The 27,160-nt window shown below is 35.1% G+C and overlaps 4 protein-coding genes across 6 annotated transcripts; 1 reads left to right on the plus strand and 3 right to left on the minus strand.

The window, feature by feature from the left end:
- Positions 1 to 96: 96 nt before the first annotated feature.
- LOC111213324 (actin-7-like) lies at positions 97 to 2,409 on the minus strand. Its single transcript, XM_022715049.2, has 5 exons — positions 2,220 to 2,409; positions 1,670 to 1,740; positions 1,191 to 1,584; positions 489 to 1,102; positions 97 to 402 (listed from the first exon to the last, which is right to left on the minus strand). The coding sequence occupies exons 2-5, from the start codon at positions 1,727 to 1,729 to the stop codon at positions 337 to 339; spliced, it is 1,134 nt and encodes a 377-aa protein (XP_022570770.1). The 5' UTR covers positions 1,730 to 1,740; positions 2,220 to 2,409; the 3' UTR covers positions 97 to 336.
- Positions 2,410 to 8,959: 6,550 nt separating this feature from the next.
- On the minus strand, positions 8,960 to 9,968 carry LOC106426730 (protein IDA-LIKE 3-like). Its single transcript, XM_013867463.3, has one exon. The coding sequence runs from the start codon at positions 9,378 to 9,380 to the stop codon at positions 9,072 to 9,074; it is 309 nt and encodes a 102-aa protein (XP_013722917.1). The 5' UTR covers positions 9,381 to 9,968; the 3' UTR covers positions 8,960 to 9,071.
- Positions 9,969 to 21,776: 11,808 nt separating this feature from the next.
- Positions 21,777 to 23,823, plus strand: LOC106440400 (histone-lysine N-methyltransferase ATXR5). 2 transcript variants are annotated; one of them, XM_013882054.3, is made up of 6 exons: positions 21,777 to 22,340; positions 22,428 to 22,508; positions 22,681 to 22,913; positions 22,993 to 23,093; positions 23,178 to 23,390; positions 23,466 to 23,823. In XM_013882054.3, the coding sequence occupies exons 1-6, from the start codon at positions 21,782 to 21,784 to the stop codon at positions 23,623 to 23,625; spliced, it is 1,347 nt and encodes a 448-aa protein (XP_013737508.2). In that variant the 5' UTR covers positions 21,777 to 21,781; the 3' UTR covers positions 23,626 to 23,823. The 2 variants fall into 2 exon arrangements, with proteins under 2 accessions (XP_013737508.2, XP_013737509.2); XM_013882055.3 differs by having other exon boundaries at positions 21,782 to 22,340; positions 22,684 to 22,913.
- A 209-nt stretch (positions 23,824 to 24,032) lies between these two features.
- On the minus strand, positions 24,033 to 26,726 carry LOC106426712 (putative F-box protein At1g53360). 2 transcript variants are annotated; one of them, XM_022710365.2, is made up of 2 exons: positions 25,863 to 26,726; positions 24,033 to 25,702 (listed from the first exon to the last, which is right to left on the minus strand). In XM_022710365.2, exons 1-2 carry the CDS (start codon positions 26,692 to 26,694, stop codon positions 25,473 to 25,475), a joined length of 1,062 nt encoding a protein of 353 aa, XP_022566086.2. In that variant the 5' UTR covers positions 26,695 to 26,726; the 3' UTR covers positions 24,033 to 25,472. The 2 variants fall into 2 exon arrangements, with proteins under 2 accessions (XP_022566086.2, XP_013722904.2); XM_013867450.3 differs by having other exon boundaries at positions 25,827 to 26,726.
- Positions 26,727 to 27,160: the final 434 nt, after the last annotated feature.

The raw sequence follows: 27,160 nt of genomic DNA on the forward strand, positions 1-27,160 counted from the left end.
GTTATGGTTTAAGTGACAATTTGATACAAAAATTTGTGTCGCACACAAATAAAAGTGTTCTCAATGACGAATAAAAAAATCAAAACATCGACCAAATAGAATATGATATTTTTTGCTTAATAAGGACAAAAAAACCAGGATCATCACAAAGCATCCTAAGAAAATAATAAACAGAGGTAAAACTAAAGTACACAGAGACTCGAGAGAAGGTTTTTAAAAGAGACCCAAGAAAACAACAACCACATAACAACAGATAGTTTCACTTCCCATCTCCAACTTAGGGGAAATAGATTTGTAACCAACACTCACCACCACGAACAAGAGACAAGAAACCACTTAGAAGCATTTCCTGTGGACAATCGACGGACCAGACTCATCGTACTCTCCCTTCGAGATCCACATCTGTTTCACACACACACAAAGCAAAACATGTTTCAATATCAATGCTTTTTAAAAAAAAGAGGTACAATCGTTTTGTTTTTGTTTACCTGTTGGAAAGTGCTGAGAGATGCAAGGATGGATCCTCCAATCCAGACACTGTATTTCCTCTCAGGCGGTGCGACCACCTTGATCTTCATGCTGCTAGGCGCGAGTGCCGTGATCTCTTTGCTCATACGGTCAGCGATTCCTGGGAACATGGTTGAACCACCACTGAGGACGATGTTTCCATATAGATCCTTCCTGATATCCACGTCACACTTCATGATGGAGTTGTAAGTTGTTTCGTGGATTCCAGGGGCTTCCATTCCGATGAGCGATGGCTGGAAGAGTACTTCAGGGCAACGGAATCTTTCAGCTCCGATGGTGATGACTTGTCCATCAGGTAGCTCGTAGTTCTTCTCCACCGAAGAACTGCTCTTAGCTGTCTCCAGCTCTTGCTCGAAGTCTAGAGCGACGTAAGCAAGTTTCTCTTTGATGTCACGGACAATTTCTCGCTCGGCGGTGGTGGTGAACATGTAACCTCTCTCGGTGAGAATCTTCATAAGAGAATCTGTGAGATCCCGACCCGCAAGATCGAGACGAAGGATGGCATGTGGAAGAGCATAACCCTCGTAGATTGGCACAGTGTGGGACACACCATCACCAGAATCGAGCACAATACCTATACAAAACATCAAAAGAGACAAAATTAAGCAATTACAATTACGAGTGAGGTATTCAGATTCACATGTTTAAAGTCGAACACTAACCTGTAGTACGCCCACTGGCGTAAAGAGAAAGAACGGCCTGAATAGCAACATACATGGCAGGGACATTGAACGTCTCGAACATGATCTGAGTCATCTTTTCTCTGTTGGCTTTAGGGTTAAGAGGCGCCTCGGTGAGAAGAACCGGGTGCTCCTCAGGGGCTACACGGAGCTCGTTGTAGAAAGTGTGATGCCAGATCTTTTCCATGTCATCCCAGTTGCTCACAATACCATGCTCGATTGGATACTTCAAGGTGAGAATACCTCTTTTGGACTGAGCTTCATCACCAACGTAAGCATCTTTCTGACCCATCCCAACCATGACACCAGTGTGCCTGGGGCGACCAACGATACTTGGGAACACAGCCCTGGGGGCATCGTCACCAGCAAAACCAGCCTGTGCATATAATATAAAATGATGATCAGAAGGTTATACAAATACAACAGGTTGTAGCTATATAAACAAAATCTTCTTAACTCACCTTCACCATTCCAGTTCCATTGTCACAGACCAGGGGCTGAATGTCCTCACCATCGGCCATCTCTCACTAAGCTATAGATAATGAAACCAAGGCAATCAGATAAGCTCAAGACGTAAATGCTATTTCTTATGAGAAACAACAACACTCAATACATGCCTAAGAAGCACATCACAACTTTGTTCAACAACAACACTGAATATTCACCGATTGATCAAATCAAGCATGGAGTTTAGTGAACTTCGTAGATCTCAAACTTAGAACAGTCGAAGTTCACTGATAAACATCAACCCCGTTACAGATCGAAGAAGATCAATCAACAATATAATCAAAGCACGAAATCATCTCAGAAATTCACAGATCTAACGTATAAACCCTAAGAAATCAACGAATGATTCAGATAGATCCAGCTAACATCGATTGAATCAACATCAAACAAAGATATCAACAACTTTCTCGTAAAACTCAACGCATGCTTGACAGATCTAGCAAATCAGCAATAACCAAAAGGAAATCGATCGATGAATGGAGCAAAAAGCAGATCTAAGCTCACCTTAAAGGAAGAAGATGATAGACGATTCGAGAGCTTTGGGATAGAGAGAGATGAAGCAGAGAAACAACAGTAGCGGCCAGCAGCTCGTGAGTAAAGTGAAACGAGTATACATGTGCGAATATATAGCTAGGATTTTCCCTTCTTTTCACTCTTTCATTTCTTTGTTTATTTTTATTATTTATTCTCTAAATTAAATTAAGAAAAAGAAGCTATGCTGACCTGGCTTGACGCTTGTTTTAGCTCACCGACGCCTGTACGGCACCCGTTAGATTGATTACCATTTGATCTCAGCCGTTGATTCTGCTATTCACTTCAAATAAATTAGCCCGCGAGCCGTGCCTGATCACCACGGCTTGGCTAGGCTCAGCTGTTGTGGTTTGGACAGCGTTCAAATTTTTATTCTCGATCATTGCATAAACTTAGCAATAATTTAAATTTAAATATTTTCCCGTGACTGTTTTTGAATATCTATCGAATTTTAAATTTGTATCATTTATGTTTATTTTATTGAGCATTCGTCTTTGGATAGTATTGTATCAAAATGTGGCATGAAGCCAAGCTATCCCTATAAATAAAGAGCGAGGTGCCAAAATATGACGGAAGCTTTTTACAAGTGTTGCATGTGAATGTTGAATATTATTTGAGAAGGCAAGGGTCACACACATTGTATATTTTATGAGGAATTTGTAAGCAGTATAGTCTCACAATATGTTCTGTCTACATATATATACTATTTGCCTATTTGGTAGACATGTCCAAAATTAAATTAGTTCAATATTCCGAATTATAATCAGCTTTTGGAATCATTTAATTTACAACAAAACTAATCTTTTTGAAAACAAAGTTCATCCCCCGTGTTGGAAGCATGTGCTAAGTGGTTATATACACTTTGCCAATTTAAAAAAGCTGGAAAGTGGTCTCGTTTGTTTGAATGCTTAAATAATCAAAATAGTTTTTGGGAGTTTTCTGATTTGAATTTCTTTACACTTTTGGTAAATAACCTCACATAAAATATATAATTTCTAATGTTCAAAAAAAAAAAATTCTAACTGTTTTAAGCAGAGATGTAAAAAGGTAAATTCAAAGGGAAGCCAAAGCCGTCATCATTTGTAAATTGTATTCTAAGAAAAGATAAGTTGAGCGACCATTCTTCCCACTTCCACTTTTACAGTGGTTGCAAATTTTGGATAGCATCTTATTCTTATCCGTATTATTTTTTGAGGTTAAAATTCTTATCCGTATTTAAACATGAAAATATCATTACTCAAATCATTCGAAAAAAAAAAAAAAAAAACTTTGTTTTCGATGGGAAACAAATAGGTGACTTCATTTCCTTGGGTACATCAAAACAAACGGGCCGAATTATAATGGACTCAAAGAATATCAATAACATAATTGGGCTTAGAAATGTAGTTTTTTGGCCCAGTAGTAAATGTTTTAGATCTTTTATGACCTGGCTTGAATTCAAACTTCAGAAATACAAATTCTCAGTTCAAATTTTCCATCCCGAAAATAAGATATAGATCTAACGAAATATATCTCGTGTGAATAAGTCACTGTTTATATATTATGTTTTCTCATTATATACGATTGCATGTCTTCAGAGAAATATACGTTGAATCTGAATTACACCGAAACACATGTTTTATGTGATCGCGGTACCGTTGTTTTGTTTTGTTTGTTTATTTGCTTAAGCTAATTGTAGTTAGGTTTTATTCATGGTCGTTGAGGTTGTCACCTGTCAGAGTTTTGACGGTGATTCATCGGAATGAAACATATATCGTTATCTCAAACTGGTATGAGATCAAATAGTTTTTCGAAGATATAGTACAATCATAAATAAGTTATGTACGTGAATATTTGTATTTGTTTTCGAGTACAAGACGTTTTTAAAAACTGGATGATTAGTTTTAGACTAGACAGAGACGTGCACACAAAAAAATGGACTTGACAGAGAAAGCACCAATTTCAAAGCGTAATCAACCAACATCACAAAACATATAGGATGCTAGCTATACGTCGATATTGTTTTTTGGTAAACGCTATACGTCGATATTTTCAATACATAATGTATAATACAATTAATAATGTTGAATCACTAATCAAAATATCGAGTTTTTGGTACGAATATGTTTGTCGATGCTTTTATTATGGATAGGTTATCGATTTGTAGGTATTATGTAATAATAATTCCCCTTAATATATACTCACTCAGTTTCATAATATTTGATGTTTTGTCTTAGTGCACAAAGATTAAGAAAATTAATTTTTTTGTTAAAAAAAACATTTTAAAAATATTATATATTAAAACAGAAGTCACAACCTTGATTCATGTGTGATTTTTTAAGAAATTGACCTAATAGACATATTCCTAAAAAGTCATGATACATTTAATTTCTAATTTTATCATTTAAATTCTAGGTCAATCAAAAAATTTTATTAGACTATCAATAATTAGATTTAAACAATAAATAATCTATTGGATTTATAGATAGTATAAATTAAATAGATTAATTTAATGTTGTAATACTATTCCTGCATATGTTAATTATTTAAATATTTGTTGATGTTAACTTTTAAAATTATAAAAAAAAAATTTAAATAACAAAAATCATATTATCTAACAATGATTAATCTTTACTACCTTAAACCACTGAAAACAAATTTAAAACTATATAATTTATTTTAAAAATTAAAAAAAAAACTAAATGTTTAATTATTTACTCGATAATATAAATCTATAAAGCGAGAAGTTTAATTTTCTAAAAACTTTCTAAATTTGTGAAATGTTTCAATATCTTTGAATATGACAATAAAACAATATTTTACTAATCTTAATCTATATAGTTACGATTTTAATATGAAATAATAATCCGAATATATATATATATATAAGAAGATACAAATACATGTGAAAGTTTGAAACAATCTATTCAATGGAAAAAATATACCGTAAACTTTTTATGTTTTAAAAATTGATAGACACGTATATATTATAATATATACCAATTTAGAATTTAAAACAAAATGTTTATATAAAAATAATGAAAACAAAAACCCGTGCGGTTGCACGGATCGAGATCTAGTATAATTTTAAAATCAATGAACCAATTATAAAAAAACTTTAAAATCTAATTGGTTGAACAGTTTCCTCGGAAACAAACAAACAACACATGCAACAACAGAGATAGGCTTTCAATCGTGTAAATTGAAACAAAATAATCTTTTTAAAACATCATTTATATTGAAACGGGGGAGTATCATTCAAAATAATAGAGACCCTCCCTCTCTAGGCGGGGTTCACCGCACGTGTACGTAAACGTGGACAGGGGTACACATGAACGCGTCAACACATCACATGCTGCATATCCATCGTAATATATAGACTCTAGCATTTGTCACATCGATCGTGTGAGCCAATTTTGCTTATTAATTTATTCATTGGCACACGCATGCTTTGATTAATACAGCATTGCTGCAGGTCACCAAGTTATAGTATCTAAACTAAACTCAATATTACAACAAGACATCCAATACCAAACAAAAGATAGAAGCCATGTACTAGTAAGTACTGATATTATATACATTCTTTGTAGTAAGACCAGGGCAGTGAGTCACTGACGTTATGTAAAGGAAAAAAAAAGTTGCATTTTGGGAAATCTTTGGTTTTATATCAGACAAATTCTTTTACCGTTTGTGGACTTTCTTTATTAACTTTTAACTAATCTATATCCCACGCCTAAATAAATGTAAATGACTTAAACTAAAGTCGTAATAGAGAGACAAGGAATTAGAGTTGAGTCAAGGGACCTTTATGTTCGTGAAAAGTATATATCATCACATGGAAGTCCAATAAAGCTATCCCAAAGTTTGAATAATAAACAAGTGAATATAATTGATCATTTAAAAAAAAAATCAGAACAATGCACGAACCCAATAACAGTTCACTAACCCCAAAAAAACGTTCAAAGAACATCTAAAAATCCTTTTTTTTTTTAACTTTAACATCTAAAAATCTTAGGAGATATCACATCAAATCCTCCAATTAGAATCTGGATCCGTTGCTCCATCGCATTCACAACGACTCCTCAGTGACATTATTCGCTACAACTAAACAAAGAGGATAGTTCCAAAGTAATCAATTATGTATATATAAGTCCAATCTTAATCACACGTTTTAGTTTTAATTGATATATGCTGTTAGCAACTGATGCACGAACACGGATTATTAGCATCTCGTCAAGAAGTCTATTGTATGCTTGTTTTTTATTTGACTTATATGCCAAGCACATTGTCGTCTTGTTTATTTTTTGACATAAGAAACTATTTTATTACTTAAATTTAAAGTAGTTTAAATAACTAAACCGGAATATAATAAACAACGAACAAAAAACCGTTTGAAAAGACCAAACAATTCTAATTAAGAAACCATCAGTTTCATCGTAGTTAATTTAGACATGTTAATATCTTTTTCACCTCTGTCGAGAAAATCGTCCATGAGGCTCTTTTATCATCTCTATCAAGTCTTTATAATCTGTCACAAAATCTTAACATGTCTAATAATGAAACATGTTGTCAATTATTCATCCTGGCGCTTCTAGCTCCGAATCCGAATGCAAAGCGGATTTTAATTCCAATTTATACTTTATGGTATATGCAGTATATAAATAGATTAAACAACGCACTGTATTTGCTTTCTTTTGATCCTTTTCTAATTGTTTAAAACTCTTATAATATTTTCAAATATATACATGGAAGAAGATAAGAAGAATAAATATATATGTGATATACAATCTAAACTATTAAAACAGAAGTATATTTATTACTTAGCCCTGAGTTTTTCTAAATAATTACTACTGAATGCTACTGACCTATTAAACTGTCGTATTAGACTTCACCTTAAATTACGTGTATCTTAAACTTAAAATCAAATTAGGGGGCATAAGTCGCATCTTTCTCTCTGATCACATCTCTATCTTTCAAAGAGAGAGAAAAAGAGAACGATTCTGGTACATCGGAATTTCTTCTGACCATAGCCCGACTGTTTTTTCTTTTATATATTTCGATCTATGATCGACTTTATGTTGTGATTTTCAATATTCCGATCAGTTCCTTCAAGTTTATATTTCTTTCATCTGTTGAAGTTGATTAAATAAAGTTTCAGTTTTTTTTCGACTAAAGTTTCAGTATTTCAGGATGGGTTTTGTTTGTAATATATTTCTCTCGGTTAAGACTGATTTTTAATTCCGATCTTAGATTGGATTTAATGGCGTCTCACCGGTTTCAATTGATTTTATTCCTTCACTTACTTTTCTTGGTGAATCTCTTCTGTTTCTAGGGAGTAATATCAGCAATATCCTTTTGCCATCAGTCCTGAGTGGGCGGTCTTAATATCCTCGTGCTGGTTTTCCGATGAAGAGGGGGTTGTGCTTCTCTAGCAGCTGAGCATAACCGATGAAGAGAAAGATTAAGGCGACAAAGGTGAAACAACCGGAGTTTTGGATCAAAATCAGATGCATGAGATTTGAACGGCGGACATTGACGGTGGTGATCGTCGGAGTCGAAGACTGTTCGGAGCGGTGGGTGACGTATCCAACTTGCTTCCTCACGAAGACATGAATGTATTTATGTTTTCGTTTTGGGCATTGGTCCAATTGTGGTATAATTGACCCAACACATTAATAAAACTTCTATTGCCGGTATAAAAAAAAAAACAAAAAAAAAACCAAAATCACATCATTCTCTCCACAACACTTTCTAAGCGAACCAATAGAAAGTAAACATGTTTCTGTTTTTTTTTTCCAGAAAAAAAACAATATACGGGCTTGAGTCTATTATCCACAAAGTAATTGTAAATTATGATGTACAAGATTTTAAATCAAAACAAAATGGCCCAAGTCACTTAATTAAATTAGGCTTGCTAAATTAATTTTTCAACAAGCTGTACTTATTTTTGAATGTTTTTTTTTTGCTAACTTGCTTTTTACTATTTTATTTATGTTTCTGTTTAAGTAATGTATTTGTTTTTAAAAAATCTCTATTTAAATTTTGAACTTTATATTCAACTTTACATCAAAATATTTATAGTATAATTAAATAAAAACTCACAAGTATAATTAAAACTCTAATATTTGACATTTTAATATATATTTTACCAAATAAAATGAATATGAGCACAATAAAAAAACAATCTCATAGTTTATAAATAGAGATTAAACACATTGAACAAGACACACCAATAACCTAATAACCTATGAATCTATAACAAGAATTTAAACAATTAAATTTATGGTATTTGTCAAAATTAAAAATATATAATTATGAAAAACAAAATCCGCGCGCACCTATTGTCAAAAATTAAAAACATATAATTATGAAAAACAAAACACGCGCGGGTCAAAGGCTAGTTGAGATTTAATTTGTTAGATTTCCAAAATTATCAATCGTAATAGTATACAAAATTATTCTGCTTAACAAGTCGGTGACTGTACGTAACCTATATTGAGTGTGACATGATACAGTATCATCATCATCATTCGGGTTAATTGACGACTAGGACATTGTATCCAAGTTTTATGAGAACGAACTTTCCTTATAGGAAGATCCAAATGAGTAATAATTGTTTATTTAGACAAAGACCCTTATTATGTCTCCTCCTTTACACTTACGTACGTGCAATAATTCAATGGATCTAACAAACTCCAATATTAAAAACAAAAAAAGATAATCTTCCCACAACATTTCCCAGAAATAAATCAAATTAATATTTTATTTACATCAGTTTAGACCAAAATTAAACCAGAAAACTTACAGAAATAAAAAGTGAGAATGATAAATAAAATCTTTTGAACATCAAGGAGAAGGAGTCCTAGTAGTACTACTTAAACCGATGTCATTGTGTTTTCTTGAAGGACCAGAAGCTGGAACCGGAAACTGACGTGGCAAGAACCCCAAAAACTGTACATTTTTGTGATCTTCTACTTGATGATGGTGATGATGAGGTGGTGAAACTATGTCGGGTTGTTTGGGTGGTGAACTCGTGTAGAACATGTTCGTAGTTCTAGCTCCATTGCAGCAACTCAAAATAACAAGAAGAAGACCGAGTATAAGGATTGTTCTCCTGAGTTGGTTGGTTCTTGATCTGCGATTTCGAGAAGACATTTTGAAGAATTAAAGATTGGAGGAGACGATGAGAGAAAGTGAGCGCGAGAGAGAGAGAGAGAGTGGGAAAATATTTTGTTTGTTTGAAGGGGTTTTGGGTGGAATTATTTAATATTTAAAGGGGTTTTCTTGGTTGATGGTGATGAATGAAAAAAGGAGGTTGTGAATTGTTGACAGCAAGAAATATGGGCACATCAAGAGACAGAGATAGAATGTGATTGAAAGATTTTGACTTGTGGTTCTATTCGTATATATATATATATTTTTGGTTTAAATATTCGTATATTTTGTTATTTACTTATGGTTCAATTCGTATGTTCTTTTTATTTACTTAAGGTCTTATTTCGTACGTGTGTTTCTTTTTTATGTAAGGAAACTACAGAACTTAAATCCAAACTGATCATGTTTTTGGTAGTTAAGCAAGAAAGCTTACTAATCTGAACAGTCTATTAGGTTTAGCGTTCTTTATAGCTGTCTTTAATTAGGGTTAACGAGTATTGTTTATCACATAGTTCTGAATTTTCTGAATTTCTTTTAACGGGTATCGTCATTGTTGCTTGTTTTTTTATTTGTGTCAATAAGTAAATATATTACCATATAAGCGAAATAAAAAAGAAAGAGGCGTCAAAGAAAGAAGAAAGTGACATAACACTACAAGAAAAACGCGTTTTTATAGCGGACGAATAACGCTATCTAACGATAGGATAGCGGTTTGTTAAGCGCTGTATCATCGCCCGTCATAATAGGTCGAAGACATTAAATAGCGGTATTTCGTTGTGCCATCTTTTCTTCCGCTACGATAGCGCTTTTATTTCTGCAATTAAATATTATTTAATAGCGTCTTTTTACTGCTATTACTAATTTTATAAATAGCATTTTCTGTTTGTTTTAGTTAATTCTACTATAGCAGTTAAAATAAAAAATTAAAAAATTAAAATATAAATCGAAATTGCAACTTATAATTAAATTTTATTTATAAATCAAAATTTATTTATAAATTATAAAATTGTATTACAGAAGACTACACCAAAAAAAATTTAAAAAGCCTAAACCCAAATTTAAAAAAAAACCCTTAAAAAAAAACCCTAGATCTAATTTTCTCAGCCGCCTGTTTGTCTTCTCCGTCAAAGCTGGCGAGGTGAGCAGCGGAAGCGTCGGAGGCGTGACTGGAGTCGCAGTGGAGAGAGCTCGGATCTGCCAACAATGTCTTCCTCTTCCTCTGTCTTCTCCGTGTCAGCGAAGAGAAGCTCGGGATTGTCCTTTACCTCAGGCGCTGCTCTGCTACGGCTACTGGATCTGTTTACCATACAAGCAAATTGACAAAGGCCATTTTGTAGAAACCATATGTTATTTATAGAGTCCGTCGAAGTACCATACCTTCAATCCACCGTCCTCGGCTCAGCCCACAATTGTCATATATCGTTATCCTCCTCAAGAACCGTCTGATTTGACTTTCCCTTAAAGAGGATGAGGTCTGACCTCGATTGGATCATTTAATCGATTCGCTTGTTGATGTCGTCGCCGGAAGGGTGAGATTCATCGCCGCAGGTAGAAGAGGAGGAGTAAGAGCAAGGCTTGATATATAAGCGTGGAGGGAGTAGCCGTGGCGGAGGAGAAGTCGGAATCGTTGTGAGTGGTGAAGAAGGAGAAAACGTCGTAGAGAGGATCTGGAAAGACTTGATCTGTTTCGTAAAGGAGAAGATAAATGAGAAAGAGAGAGATTGAATTGTGGTCATTTGATTATATTTCATCAATGGCTAAAAATTGCGATCCTCGAAAAAAAAAGTCAACCAATAAAAGAGAAAGGTTGAAAATTGATAAAAAAAATAATTTTAACCTTTAGACTATACTCAATCAATGGCCATAAAAAAAGGGCAAAAAAAATTGTTTTACATTTCCTTTTAATTCTTTTAAAATTTGCCTAAATTTAAAGATTATGTAAATTAGATTTGAATTTTGTGGATTTATGATTTTTAAAATTTTCATGATAGGGTTTGAATAATTAGAGTTATGTTAAGTATTTTTTATATACAAACTTAAGAGTTATATTTTTGATTTTGAATTTATTATTTTGTTATATGCTTTAGAGTTTATATGTTTATGATTTAGAAGTTGGTGATTTAAAATTTTTACTGTTTGAAAGTTAAGATTTATGTTTATGATTTAAGGTTTAGTGTTGAGATTTTTTTTATTACTTGTAGATTTTAGAATAAATGTATGAGTATAGGGTTTAAAACTTAATGGTTTGGGATATTGATTTTAAGATTTGAGATAAATTTTTGGAAAAAGATTAATTTTTGAATTTATATCTAACATTTGAAGTTAAATTTATGATTTGATGTTAAAATAGAGTTTAAAGTTTGTATTTAGAGTTTAGGGCTTAAAAACTTGTTTTAGGGTTTAGGGATTCAAAAACCAAACATAGCATTTTTAATCATGTTTTGCTATTAAACACGAGTGTTACATATAAAAAACCATATGTTATCATAGCGTTTCCAAATATACCACTTTATCATAGCGTTTCTAAATATACAAACGCTATCTAAGACTAATGGGTATGTCAAACATAGCACAATCGTAAAAAACGCTATTTCGGTATGCTATTAAAACCCATTTTTCTTGTAGTGTAAGAAATAGTTAGTGGTGGGTCAAGGCAAAGTTTTTTTCACTTTGTATTGTCCAAAACTTATTTTATTTACTTTAGTGCAATATTGCATGTAAATTACAATTCGAGGGAGAGGAAAGTGAGGTCGCGCGACGTAGTTCCTATCACTAGATATTAGTCATGTTCTTTTGGTTACGGCCAGCGGCTGATAAACATAAAAGAAATTAAATAATTAATAGCATCGTTTTTATAGTTTTGGTCGCCGGCTTTTCAAAAACATCTGCATCCTTTCACTTCTTTGACGTTAAATTTAATGGCGTCACAAAATTCATACAATTTTCAGTTACTGTGTTGGGCCGGCTTCGAGGGGAAGCCACCCAAGCCAAGGATTAGGGCATCCAAATTAGTGGGGCATATTTTAAAAAAAAATTATTAGTATATACATAAAAAGAAAATCTATAGATTATTTTGTTAAAATATTATCTATTGGGCATATTTAGTTATAATAAGATTTGTCAAACTTTTTAAATATATTAGTAAATTTATATTTTAGATAATAGTTAAAACCCTAATTCTAAAATAGAAACATAACAATTGAGACTGCTATGGTCGAAAAACTTGACTATAGGAGTTTAATGGATGATTTTGCAGGGAAAAATGCAAGAAGATCTATATTTCAGCAATAAGTGTTTTTATATCAATGTTTTTTATGAACATATTATGAAATTTGATTTTTTTAATGAAAATTTAAGTTATTTTTTATACTGTTTTGTGATCTTGATAAAACATGTATGAAGGCATAGTTTTAAATTTTGATTGGGGCAATATAAAAGGTTGGTCCGGCGCTGTGTGTTCTTAGCGTCCATTAACAACAATAAAAGAAAGGATGAATTTACTATATAGTGTATTTTCTGAATCGCTGAACGCTGCCAGAGCATAAACCAAAAGAACAAGGCTATTACCGACAAGATGTTAGAAGAGAAGAAGCAAACAGAAAATAGAAGGCAACAACAGTAGTTATGCAGAAGAACAACAAATAATAAAAGCTTGTCCTATTCAAATTCCTAAGCACTACTGTGTATCCACACTGTCGAATTCTACTGTTCCAACCCGCAACGTTCGGTCACACGTTTTCTTCAATGCATCACTCTCGTTGAAGTTCTTTCTTTGTTGTTATGTCTACCCTGAGCTCAAAGTATGTAACCAATTGAAATTTTATAATTAGTGTTGCTGTCGCAGGTCGGGCCAGAACGTTTTCAATCTACCCATTTAAACATCAATTTTCTCCTTGGTTCAGTCAAACCAAATCAACGTTTGTTAATTTTTAGTCCCTTAAACCAAATCTCTAATGGGCCGGATTAAATAACCCACTAAGTATTTTTCTTTCCTCTTCACCCTTTTATTAATTTGTGTTAGCTTTCATGCACAGCAATGTCCACAACTTGTAAACATTCCAAGTTGGTACCTAAGAGACATCATCTTAGTGTGATTTATATAAATTTCTACGATTAATGAATACACTATTTATTTTGAATTTTAAAAGACTATTAATCGCTAACAGGCCTTTTAAAATGTTTATATTTTTTTATTTTCCTATTATTTTTTCAACATTTTATGTGAGAAATAAAACAATAAAACACAAGAAAATATATAGAAAATCACCCCAAATTTTTTTAATATATTTTTATATACGAGTTAAATTATATATTCATATAAAAAATTAAAAATATAATTAAAAAAAGTTATAATCAATAAATTTGTTTTCTTGATAGTTGTTTTGTAAATCAGAACACTACAAGAAAACAGCGACATACTGAGGGAAAAAATCGTCGGTATGTCGTCGGAATAACGTTATTCCGACGACATACCGACGAAACAAGTCCTCGGAAATAACTCTTCGGAAATTCATTTTTCCTCGGAAATCCCTCGGAATTTTCCGACGGAATTCCGAGGAAACAAATTTCCGAGGAAATTCTGAGGACCACCAGTTCGTCGGAAAGCTCTTCGGAATATACCGAGGGAGAACTTCGTCGGGATATTTCGATGGACTTTCCGATGGTCCAATCCTCGGAAGTTCCGACGAAATATTCCTCGGAATTTTCATCGGAAAATTTCGAGGAACGGGACCCTCTGAAAATTCCGAGGAACGTGGTCCCTCGGAATATATCGAGGGACATATATTCCGAGGAACATGTCCCTCGGTATATTCCGAGGAACGGGGTCCCTCGGTATATTCTGAGGAAGATGTCCCTTGGTATATTCCGAAGGTTCATTTCCTCGGAATGTAAAAAATATTAATTTTTTTTTAAAAAATAAATTTTTTGAAATTTAAATTCGAAAATATAAAATTAAAATTAAAATTGAAATCATATTAATTAATATTCAAAGTTTCACAAATAAAAATAAAACATTTCGAGTTTTTGGAAAAAAAAAAACTACGGGTCTGGCACGTCTGGGAACACCTCGTTCGGGTACATCCTCTGCATCATCTCCATCATTTGCTGGTTCAGCCTCCTATGTGTCTCATAGCCCGCCTGTTGAGCCGCCATCTGGGTCTCCAACAAAGATATGCGATCATCCTTGCCCTTCAACTAAGCCATAAGTACTTCACGATCAACAAAGGGCGGTGGTGCATAAGAAGGAGGAACCGACCGGGTGCGACGACCCAAACCGAGCAAACGTCCCTTCTTCTTTGGAACCGACTGAAATAGAAAATAGCCAAATTTACAAATTTAAATCAAGAAATAAATAAATTGAACTTAAAAAAAAAGAACTTACGGATTCAACGATTTCGTTGATTCGAAACCGAGATAAGTTGGTCGAAGCCGTCGAAGCGTCATCCTCGGTTTGAAGCTGAGACACTTCGTCTTGCACCTGAGTTTGGACCAGGCTGACCACTTCCCTCACAAGACCGTCATCAATCTGGCCGGTCTTCTTGTTGGTATACGCCCTCTTCATTAGGGCGAGATCATCAACCGGCTCGCCATCATTTTCTCCCGCCTTGAAAAAAAACATAAATTAAATAAACATTAGAAATTAGAAGAAATGGACAAAAAATAAAATTTCAAAACTTAAATAATTGAAGAAAAAGCGGCTGAACTTACCATGCGATCTCCCAGAGAGGCAATAGATTGAGCACCCAAGTTATGCTTGAAGACGCCCTTCCCTTTACGGTCGCTCCTGCGGTTGGTGGAGTTGGTGGAAGAAGTTTCTTTCGTCTCTTCCTTATCCCAATGCGCACACAACTCCGTCCAGACCGTCTTGTTTATCGACTTTGGGACCTTTTAATAAAAAAAAAAAGTTTAATAAATTAAAAAAATACTTTAATAAATTAAAAATTGTTTAATAAATTAAATCGAACCTTATTGATTTCCCACTTCTTCTTCCACTCGTGGATCTGCTTCCCGTAGTTGTCCATAACTTTATGGACGAAGTGGTGATAGATAAAGAGCGTCTCATCGGAATTGCAGGTGAATTCTTGCTGAAAAAAAAAACACAATTAGTAGAAAATTTATATTAAAGATTAAAAATATAAGTAAAAAATTAGAATACTTACCGCAAACTGACGAAACCACATATGCTGCTTGTCGGTAGGGAAGTCAGTGAAAGTCGGATGTCCCTTGTCGAGGGCCGAGTATATCATACGGTTGATCCATGCGCTGATCCAGTTCCCGGATCGGTTGAACCTAATAAAAAGAACAAACGCTTAATAATGAATCAAATTTTAATGACAATAAAAATATGTTTAGTTACCATGTTTGACCCCGTCCATGTGGATACGGAGTGAGATAGGGAAGATGGTCACGACCGGGCTGTCAAACCAACTTCGCAACACTCATCACGCCCGGAGGACCCGGAGGAGCAGGAGCGGGTGCAGCAGCGGGAGCGAGAAGAGCAGGAGCGGGTGCAGCAGAGGGAGATGTATGGTAGGAGCTGTGGGGCGAAGGGGAATTCTGAAAAAGGCTGGAATCCCAAGACTGGCTCCCCGTACCACCACGACCACGACGCTGATCATCATGCGACCTGTAAATTATAAAAAATATATTTAATAAATATAGAAATATATAAATTAATTTTTTTTTAAAAAAAAAATCCCAAATAATAGTTTTTAATCACAAAAAAAGTTTTATAGACATTAAAAATGTTTAATAAATATATAAAAATAGTTCTAATAAACAAAAAATAGTTTTAATAAATAAAAATAGTTTAATAATTACAAAAAATAGTTTTAATAATATTAAAAATGTTTAATAAATATAGAAATTTATATAATATAAATATAATTTTTTTTTTAAATCCCAAATAATAGTTTTTAATCACAAAAAAGTTTTATAGACATTAGAAATGTTTAATAAATATATAAAAATAGTTCTAATAAACAAAAAATAGTTTTAATAAATAAAAAATAGTTTAATAATTACAAAAAATAGTTTTAATAATATTAAAAATGATTAATAAATATAGAAATTTATATAATATAAATATAAGAAAATTAATTTTTTTAAAAAAAATCCCAAATAATAGTTTTTAATCACAAAAAGGTTTTAAAGATATTAAAAATGTTTTGTAAAATCCAAAAAATCGAATTTATATACAAAAAACGTTTTGTAAAATCCAAAAAATGAATTTATATACAAAAATCATTTTGTAAAATACAAAAATCGAATTTATACACAAAAATCAAATTTATAAATACAAAAAAATAAAAAATTTATAAAAAAATTCTAAATCAATTCAACAAAACAAATTATTCAACCAAATCACAATTCTAAACCTATTATACAACCAAATCACAATCCTAACCAATCACCCTAACAAAAATCTATCAAATCTACACAAAAACCTAACAAATAGAACCTAAGAGAGTGGGATAGAGTCCTTACATGACTTGTGTAAGAGAAAGGGGAGATCGGCGGAGATATCGTCGGAGAGAAGGGGTAAATCGCCGGAGAAGAGGGAGAGGAGGCGCAGAGGAAGAAGAGAGAAATGGGGAAGAAGAAGCGGCACGTGGTTATAAAACCTAGGGTCCGACGGATAGTATCCGTCGGAATTCCAATTTCAATTTTCGCGAAATATTTGCCCGGTTAAATGAAAATATTCCGAGGAAATTCCGACGGATACTTAAATATCCCTCGGAATTCCGTCGGAATATTCCGAGGGAATTCCGAGGAACTAGTGTTTGGGGTTTCAAAACATCAGTTTTTTTGCCGTATTTCATTTCTTATACAATTGTAATGCATACCATTGAAGATTCTTTGTATATATGATCATAAACCATGAAATAACAAATTTCAAAACGAATTGAAAGAATTCCCTTTACCGTTCATTAAAGTGTATAAGTGTTTCTCTTACGTTGTGGGGATTTCGTTCATACAATCGGAAAAGTGTTTATTATAGGGTAAGGAACAAATGTTTGACTTCATAATCACTCTAAGACACTTAATAAGGGTTATATAAGTGTTATTAAAACCGCAAAACGTTGTTTTCGGTTTAAAAACCCTATTTCCTCGGAATTTCCTCGGAATATTCCGAGGAAATTCCGAGGAAACCCTTATCTTCCTCGGAATTCCGTCGGAATATTCCGAGGGAATTCCGAGGAACTAGTGTTTGGGGTTTCAAAAGATCAATTTTTTTTGCCGTATTTCATTTCTTATACAATTGTAATGCACATCATTGAGGATTCTTTGTATAGATGATCATAAACCATGAAATAACAAATTTCAAAACGAATTGAAAGTATACCCTTTACCGTTCATTAAAGTGTATAAGTGTTTCTCTTAGGTTGTGGGGATTTCGTTCATACAATCGGAAAAGTGTTTATTATAGGGTAAGGAACAAATGCTTGACTTCATAATCAGTCTAAGACACTTAATAAGGGTTATATAAGTGTTATTCAAACTGTAAAACGTTGTTTTCGGTTTAAAAATCCTATTTCCTCGGAATATTCCGAGGAAATTCCGAGGAAACCCTTATCTTCCTCGAAATTCCGAGGAAACTCTTATCTTGTAACAGTAACCCATGGATCATCTCTGTTCCTTACCCGGGGGTACTTGATATAACAAACCTGTAACATTTAAAAAATTATTAGTAAAATTATAAATTAATACACATGATGATGAATCATTCTAAATAATTAACATTTAATTACCTGATCGGCATGGGAAGCAAGAATGAAAGGATCATAATATTGCAGCTTTCGCCTCGAATTTACTGATGTAACACCAAATGCATCTGTTCTTACACCTCGATCTAGAGTGTTGTCGTGCCAATCACAATAGAAAACAGTACAGCGCAATCCAACCATGCCCAAATACTTGATTTCCAAAATCTCATGTATGTGTCCGTAGTATACATCATCTCCTGATGCAGAACAAACGCCAGCATCATAAGTTGTACTCGAATGTCTCCTCTTCTGAGTTGTGAATGCATATCCTCGAGTACAAAATCTCGGATATGACTTCACAACAAATTTTGGTCCAACGACCATCTCGCGTATCCAATCGTCAAATGTTTCACCTCTGGCCAAACCAGCAGACACCTATATATCAATAAATGTGAATTAGTATAAATATGTGATAAATAATATTTTAATTTATTTAAAGCACTCACATAAGTAAACATCCATCCAGAAAATTCTCTCTGCTTCATTTCTTCTAGTTCGTCCTCTGTGGCGTATCTATATTCGAACCTATTTTATGCCATGAAAATCCTGTACATATGATGACAATAATGTAATTAATTAAGATTTAAATTTCAACTTGTTAAAATAAAAATTTGTAAGCTTATTTATTTACCTCTCATATTGAAGAACATCTTCGCAGTTGGTGAGCAAATATGTTTGCAAATTACTGCCCTCCTGCTCAGTAAGTCGACGGTCCTTTGGTTTTCCGCTAAGTCGTCCAATGTCTGTGAAAATGTCTGGAACCGTAACATGATATGTTGCCCGTTCGCCTCTATCATCATGCCGAGCAGGTCTTCTGTTTTTGGTCTGAACTTCTGCTGGAAAGTAGTACTCGACAAACTTTGAAGTTTCTTCATTGATCATCTGTGCGACTATAGAACCTTCCACCCTACTTAAATTTTTCACCATCTTGTTCAAATGGAACATATACCGCTCATACAGATACATCCATCTATACTGCACATGACCACCAAGTTTCAATTCTCTTGCCAGGTGAATAACAAGATGCTCCATAACATCAAAAAATGAGGGAGGAAATATCTTCTCAAGGTTGCACTGAATCACGGCTATGTTAGTCTTCAAATTTTCAATACCTTCAAGAGTCACTGATCTCGTGCATAAATTGCGGAAGAAACCACTTATCCCTGCAATTGCTTCATGAACATTTAGTGGTAATAGTTCCTTGAAGGCAAACGGAAGGAGGCGCTGCATCATTACATGGCAATCGTGGCTTTTCAAGCCAGTAAACTTTCCTTCCTTTCTGTCGATACAGTTACGCAAATTAGATGCATAACCGTCTGAAAATTCTACATCGTTTGAAATCCAATCAAAGAACGCATCTTTTCCCTCTGCATCAAGTCAGTATATGGGAATAGGAGCCCTACCATTCTCATCAACATGAAGTTCTAAACGAGCACATATATCGACTAAATCCAGTCTTGACTTCAAATTATCCTTTGTTTTACCTTGAACATTAAGGATCGTGTTCATGAGATTGTCAAAAAAGTTCTTCTCAATATGCATGACATCTAGATCATGCCTTGGCAGATGATCCTCCCAGTATGGCAGATCCCAGAAAATACTTTTTTTGTGCCTGTTATGTAGGTCTCCAACAACATCTACCGGAAAACGCTCATGTCCACCGACGTCTGGCGTCCTTTCTGCACCAAAATATCTTAGTTGTGTCTTCAAATCTTTCCCACAAATTTCCGGAGGTGGACTGTCAAACACCCTCTTGTTCTTCGTAAACAAATTCCTACTCCTACGATATGGATGATCAGGTGGTAGGAATCTCCTGTGACAGTCAAACCAACACGTTTTCCTTCCGTGTTTTAGTTGGAAAGCATCAGTGTTTTCTTGACAATATGGACATGATAGCCTTCCATGTGTTGTCCATCCAGATAACATACCATATGCTGGAAAATCACTTATTGTCCACATTAGTACTGCCCGCATTTGAAAGTTTTCTTTACACGAAACATCGTATGTTTCAGCACCTTGAGCCCATAGTTGTTGCAACTCATATATTAGTGGCTGAAGAAACACATCAAGTGATCTCTTAGGATGCTCTGGTCCAGGAACGAGAATCGAGAGAAATAAAAACTCTCGTCGCAAGCACAAGTTTGGGGGTAGGTTGTATGGTGTAAGAATGACTGGCCATAGAGAATACTGTCTTCCACTCTTGCCAAACGGGCTGAAACCATCAGTACATAATCCAAGGTAGACATTTCTTCTCTCATACGCAAACTCGGGATATTTTGATTGGAAATGCTTCCACGCTTTTGCATCTGAAGGATGTCTGATCTCACCATCTGTTGAGTGCTCCGCATGCCATCTTATTGGTTGCGCTGTGCGTTCAGACAGATACAACCTCTGCAACATTTCCGTCAAAGGCAAATACCACATCCTTTTATATGGCACTGGAACTCTTCCACTCGTATCTTTATAACGAGGCTTTCCACAAAATTTGCATGTAACCCGCTGTTCATCCGCCCTCCAATAAATCATGCAGTTGTCGCTGCATACATCTATTACCTGATACGATAAACCAAGACCAACTACGAGTTTCTGAACCTCGTAGTATGAATCAGGAGCTACATTATCCTCGGGTAGAATACCTTTTACAAAATCAGCAATCATAAAATCTCTTACCTTGTGCATTGGGTAAATCTTCCCCTCTAAAATGATCATTTACCATCTCCTCAATACCTACACCATAATCTACATTCGTTCTAATTGGTTCTTCTAATCTAACCGCTGGCTGAGGTTCGCTAGTAGTACCATGTTCATAATCAGTTTCCCCATGATGATACCAAATTTTGTAACTTCGTGTAAACCCACTCAAATATAGATGAGTCCAAACATCCCACTCTTTAATAACCTTTCTATTTTTACAATTAGAGCAAGGACATCTTAACATACCTGTTTTTGCTTCCGGTTGTCGGTGAACTAACCCCATGAATTCGGTTATACCTCGTTAGTATTCTTCCGTAAGCAATCTCGTGTTCGGATCCAAATGAGGTCGATCGATCCAAGAATGAAAATAATTTGAAGAAGACATGTTTTTTATGAATCAAATTCGTGTGTAAATAGAGTAAGAGGGAGGATGAAGATATGGAGTGAATGAAGAGGAAGAGGAGTGCTTGTATTTATAGTTGAAATCTTGCCGACAGACCGAGGAAATTCCGACGGAATTCCGACGCCAACGGCTAGTTCGTCGGAATTTCCTCGGAATTTTTAAAATCCCCCAACGGCTCTCCAACGGCTATAATATATCCTCGGAATTCATCGGTTTTTTCCGAGGAATACATTTTTCCTCGGTATTTCATAAGAATATTCCGACGGATTGATATTTCCTCGGAATTCCGTCGGTATATTCTGAGGAAATTCCGAGGAAACCAAATTTTGGGTTTCCTCGGAATATCTTCGGAAATTCCTCGGGAAATTCCGAGGATTTCATTTTCCGTCGGAATGTCCGTCAGAATACCGCTGTTTTCTTGTAGTGGAAACAGAAGTATATAAGATTTATTAAGAAAAGATTTGATCCTTGTAAACTTATCTCTTGCAATGTGTGTTTAAGACGAGCACAATCTGCACTTCTGCAGCCTACCATCAATGTTTGAATTTGTCAAAGGTTTAAAAATAATTAAAAACCCCGAAAAAAAGGGAAATTACAAAGAAAGAACCCAAATAACACTCCAGGTGATGCGCACATCAGTTTTCAATGCTCACACGCGGTGCACATTAGCTCCAACCAATCAAAACCCATCTCCGGCGAGACTGACCCTTCCTCGTCAAACCATCATGGCCACGTGGAAAGCCTCCTCCTCCTCCTCCTCCCCAGCAGCGTCTCCTTCCCGTCGTTTCATCCCCTATAGGAGAAGAACCAAGGCTTCACCACCGAGACGACCCTCATCCGAATCTCCACCGAGGAAGATGAGATCAATCGCCGATGTAATGGCGAAATCTCCGCCCGTCGTCGAGCAGGAGCAAGACGACGGCTACGGTGACGTCACCTGCGAGAAATGCGACTTGGGAGAAAGAGACGATGAGCTTCTTTTATGCGATAAATGCGATAAAGGGTTTCACATGAAATGTCTCCGACCGATCGTGGTTCGTGTCCCTGTCGGACCGTGGGTCTGTGTCGATTGTTCCGACCAACGACCTGTAAGAAGTAGGGATTTTTTTTTTTGTCTTTTGTCAAAGTTTGTAACTTTCGTATGTTCTTTTATTCAATTTTTGATCTTTTGAATGTTTTTAGGGTTGTCTCAGAAGAAGATTATGCATTTCTTTCGGATCGAAAAGCAAATTGATCAAACGGAGAGATCACAGCTGAGTCAAGGTAAAGGATCTTGAAGAGATGTTTCACTTGATTAACAGTTTAATGAGGATGAAAGAGCTGATCTTTATGGTGCAGCATTGATGAGAATTACTAATGCATAGATGCTTCATTGATTAATGCATTAGTAAGTGTGTAAACTCAGTTTTAATGGCGTCACTTTGTTGTTTTGAAGAAGAGAGTAGAAAGCACCGGAGACGATCTTGCTCCTTGACTGTGAAGAAGAGGAGGAGAAAGCTATTACCTATGGTTCCATCTGAAGATCCTGAACAGAGATTTGCACAAATGGGCACACTTGCGTCTGCTTTAACAGCATTGGGTATCAAATACAGCGACGACTTGACTTATGTTCCTGGAATGGCTCCTCGGTCTGCTAATCGATCCAAGTTCGAGAAAGGTGGGATGCAGGTAAAAGGACAAGACTATAACTCTCTTATTTAAAGTTACTTCCTTAGTAGCTGTTTCTCACGGTTTTTGTTTTCTGCAGGTGCTTTCGAAAGAAGATTTAGAGACATTGGAACTATGTCGAGCTATGTATAGACGAGGAGAATGCCCTCCTCTTGTTGTGGTATTCGATCCACTTGAAGGGTATCTCTAGATTTCATTCGATCAAATCTTCCCTTAATGTCAAAGTATAGCTATAAACATTTTTTTTGTATCCGTGTAATACAGTTACACAGTTGAAGCAGATGGTCCAATTAAGGACTTAACATTCATAGCTGAATATACAGGGGACGTTGATTACTTAAAGAACCGCGAAAATGACGATTGTGACAGCATCATGACTCTCCTTCTATCTGAGGATCCATCAAAAACTCTTGTTATCTGCCCTGACAAGTATGGAAACATATCTCGCTTCATCAGTGGCATCAACAATCACAATAGGTAAAACCAAGATTTAGTATCTTTATACAACCTTTTGGAAATCATCATCTTCATGACATCATTGATGGTTTGCAGGTTTGGTAAGAAGAAGCAGAACTGTAAATGCGTGAGGTACAGCGTGAATGGCGAGTGTCGGGTTCTTCTAGTGGCTACACGTGATATAGCGAAAGGGGAGAGGCTCTATTATGACTACAATGGTTATGAGCATGAGTATCCTACTCACCTTTTCCTCTGATCTTTTTCACTTCAAACAGTTTCACAAGAGTCTCTGGATCAATTGGTCTTTATTTTGTTGCAAATTTACAGATCAAAATTAGAATACTTAGATTTAAACCGCATGGCCGTTACAGAGGTTATGCATTCTTGATTATGAATGTTAGTTATAGACTAATTATAACTTCTATTCCGTTTCAAAATGAAAATTTTAACTATTTTTCGTTGGAGAACTTTGCAAAATGATATTTTATTTATTCTATGCTTCATCACTATGAAATTTTCATAATATTGAGATTCATAGATATGGTATTACCTCATAGGATCATAAGACCAAACCTATGGTGATTGATCTAAAGCAAGTTTAGACAAGCTCACAAACCAATGGACAAAGATGAGATGCATATTCTGACTTTATACAAAACGGCAATCAAGCAATATTATCCAGCTAAGTTCTAAGGTTATAGATCCATTTTCTGCTCATAAGGAATGCTCACAATTCTCAGAACCAATTATAAAATTATACAGTCTGCCCAAACAGGATTGTTACCTAGAAAGCTATTTGGTATCATGAACATTTTATTACGTCATCTATCTAGGAGTAAAGTAAATGTATTGAGAAAAAAATGGATTGACTACTACCAGTGGTAGGCAAGGGCATTCGGGGTTCCAATCGGGTTTTGGTTTTTCGGGTTTATCAAAATCAGCCTCATTCGGGACTGGTTCGGGTTCTATCGAATTCGGGTCGGGGTTAGTAAATCTCCAAACAACCGGTATAACCCATTGTACTTTCGGGTTCGGGTCCCAATCGGTTCTTCAATTTAAAAATACATGATTTGTACCTATTTTGTAACTAAAACTTAAATGAAATCGGTTCTTCGGATTTAAAATACATAATTTGTACATATTTTAATAGCCAAAACATAAGTAAAATCGATTCAAAAATAAGAAAAAAACATCAAACGTGATTATTCACAATCAAGCGCAAGATAAACATAGTTAGTGATAGAAAGAAAACCAAATAAATAAAATCATAAAACAAAAACTAAGTTCTCATTAACATTATTCAATGAAAACAAAACCAAAATCTAAAAAACTTCAGGTTTCAACCGCCACATTCCACCATCAACCTTCATGTAATAGATAATTATTTTAGAAGTTCAATAATATCTTAAAGTATTTTGGATACATATTAAGAATTAATATCATATTTGGTAGCGAAGAAGCTAATCCCACTTTTACCCTGTGGGGACGGCAAGACATTCTTCTCTACAGCTCCATCATGGGATCCATCGAGGTTGCTCACCAGCCTCTAATCGCAACAGCTACAGCAGAGCTTCAAGCTTGGAACCTGCTTGCGTCGACATATGTCAAGCGGTCATATCAAGCAGCTCAAACTTTGAGATCAACTATAGTTTTTGTTTTTTTATTCTATTTTCATGGGCTTTGATCTTGTTTTTTGTTCAGACGAATGAAGATTTGTTCTTCTTTGTCTTCTTGAAAGCTTTGAGACAATAGTGTTTGCCCAACTACTTCAGTTATCTATTTACTTCTATTATAAATGCATCTATATTGTGCAAGTCTGATTGAACATATGGACTTTGTATCAATTATCAACATACTCTATTTCTCAAAAAATTAATCAACATACGCTAAATGAAACTTTCGACGATAATGAGCTTAGAGTGAGAGAAGATAAAAATCTCGAGGAAGCAAGCGGGGAAAGAGCATGACTGGTAAAGTAAACAAAACTTAGAGCAAAGAATAAAACATGCATGCACGAAAAAAATTGAAATCCAAACAACTTGAAAAGGAGAAGAAATATAAAGTATCAGATAACAATATGTGAGAGCGTTTTCAACACACTTATTACATAAACTCCAAATTCTCCACATAGCCTATCAGTGTGCTTTTAAAATGATTCTTCTCACCCTCTTCAACTTCAAGTCCCTCAACTTTGACTCTTCTAAAAGTCTTACTCTCCACATTGTAGAAGACAACGAAGTACCGGTTTACAGGGTGGAACGGGCGTGGCGAGTATACAATTTCACCTCTACCAGTCACTCCAACAAACTTGATATGCCTGACCATCTTTTCATCTAAAGGAGAAAATACGTAGACATTAATTCTTGGACCACTTATGATTTCCAGCATCTTCTAGAACCCACAGCACAAGTCTTTTCCCATATAAATCATTCTCCTTATTGTGTATACCTAATTTACCTTTGTAATTAAAAAAGTCCAAAGATTTCAACTCACATACAAGCCCTTGTTCCATGTCTTCATTTGTGTTAATAAAGCCGAACTTCTCAGACCTGACGTCGAAGCAAACTATAACAGTAGATTTCCCCAACTTAGCTTTAAAATACAAAACACCGTTTATACATATATGAGTAGCTAAAGCAAGGGTCGGCACAAAATGGAACTTGCATTCGACCATTCTCCATAAAAGCTTTCCAGATTCCAACGTCAAGACCTGACGAGTATTGGATCTTCCATCACGTGACGGGGTCATACGCAACACTTTAAACCGTTTTCCGATCCGATCATACCCAAGGTACGTTGCTGCGATCACTGCGGGGTTACCATTGGGTAAGATGTTTTCTTTAAGAACATTGGGTAAGGTTAGAAACTCTCCAGTGGCAGGGTTACAAATCACCCGCATCTGCCGAAGTAATACCAACCCACAGAGTGTTCTAGGGTTATCAAATCCAATATATTCTGGAAAGATAAGCGTTTGATAAGGGGTGGCTACAAGAGAAGAGTTATCGTTTGGATTATGAGGCTGAGGTGCAGAGTATAAGAACAACGTTTTATCAGCTTCTAAGGCGAAAAGGAACCGTGGACGAGTCAAAGACATAGTCAAAAACAAGTCAGTAAAATCAGGACGGCAAAATATGGATGCCAAGAATTTCGAAACGCAACGAAACCTAGCTATAGACTTTGCCGGGACTCTGGAGAATATCTCCATAAGTAGATCATCAGGGATTGGGGGACCTGAGTATTCTCTTACCGAGTTTGCTGATTGTGTTTCATGTCCGGATGGGGTTAATACTAGACCCTTCGAGGACTGCTGCTCCATATTTTTCATCGCTGATGGATTTTACAAACCCTAGAATAGCTTCAGTGCTTAAGACGAATGAAACCGTAGAATTGACTAAACTTTATATGCAACATTCCTAAATGGGCTTTATTGGGGCCGAAACATAGTCGGTGAGCTATTAGAATCTTTTCACTAAACAAGTTCCTAAACATTTCTTTTGTTTCGGTCTAATATAGTTACACAGTTGAAGCAGATGGTCCAATTAAGGACTTAACATTCATAGCTGAATATACAGGGGATGTTGACTACTTAAAGAACCGTGAAAATGACGATTGTGACAGCATCATGACTCTCCTTCTATCTGAAGATCCATCGAAAACTCTCGTTATTTGTCCTGACAAGTATGGATACATATCTCGATTCATCAGTGGCATCAACAATCACAACAGGTAAATCAAGATTTAGTATCTTTATACAACCTTTTGGAAATCATCATCATCATCATCACATCACT

This window comes from Brassica napus, chromosome C9 (assembly GCF_020379485.1).
Source record: "Brassica napus cultivar Da-Ae chromosome C9, Da-Ae, whole genome shotgun sequence".
In the NCBI taxonomy this organism is placed as follows: Eukaryota; Viridiplantae; Streptophyta; class Magnoliopsida; order Brassicales; family Brassicaceae; genus Brassica; species Brassica napus.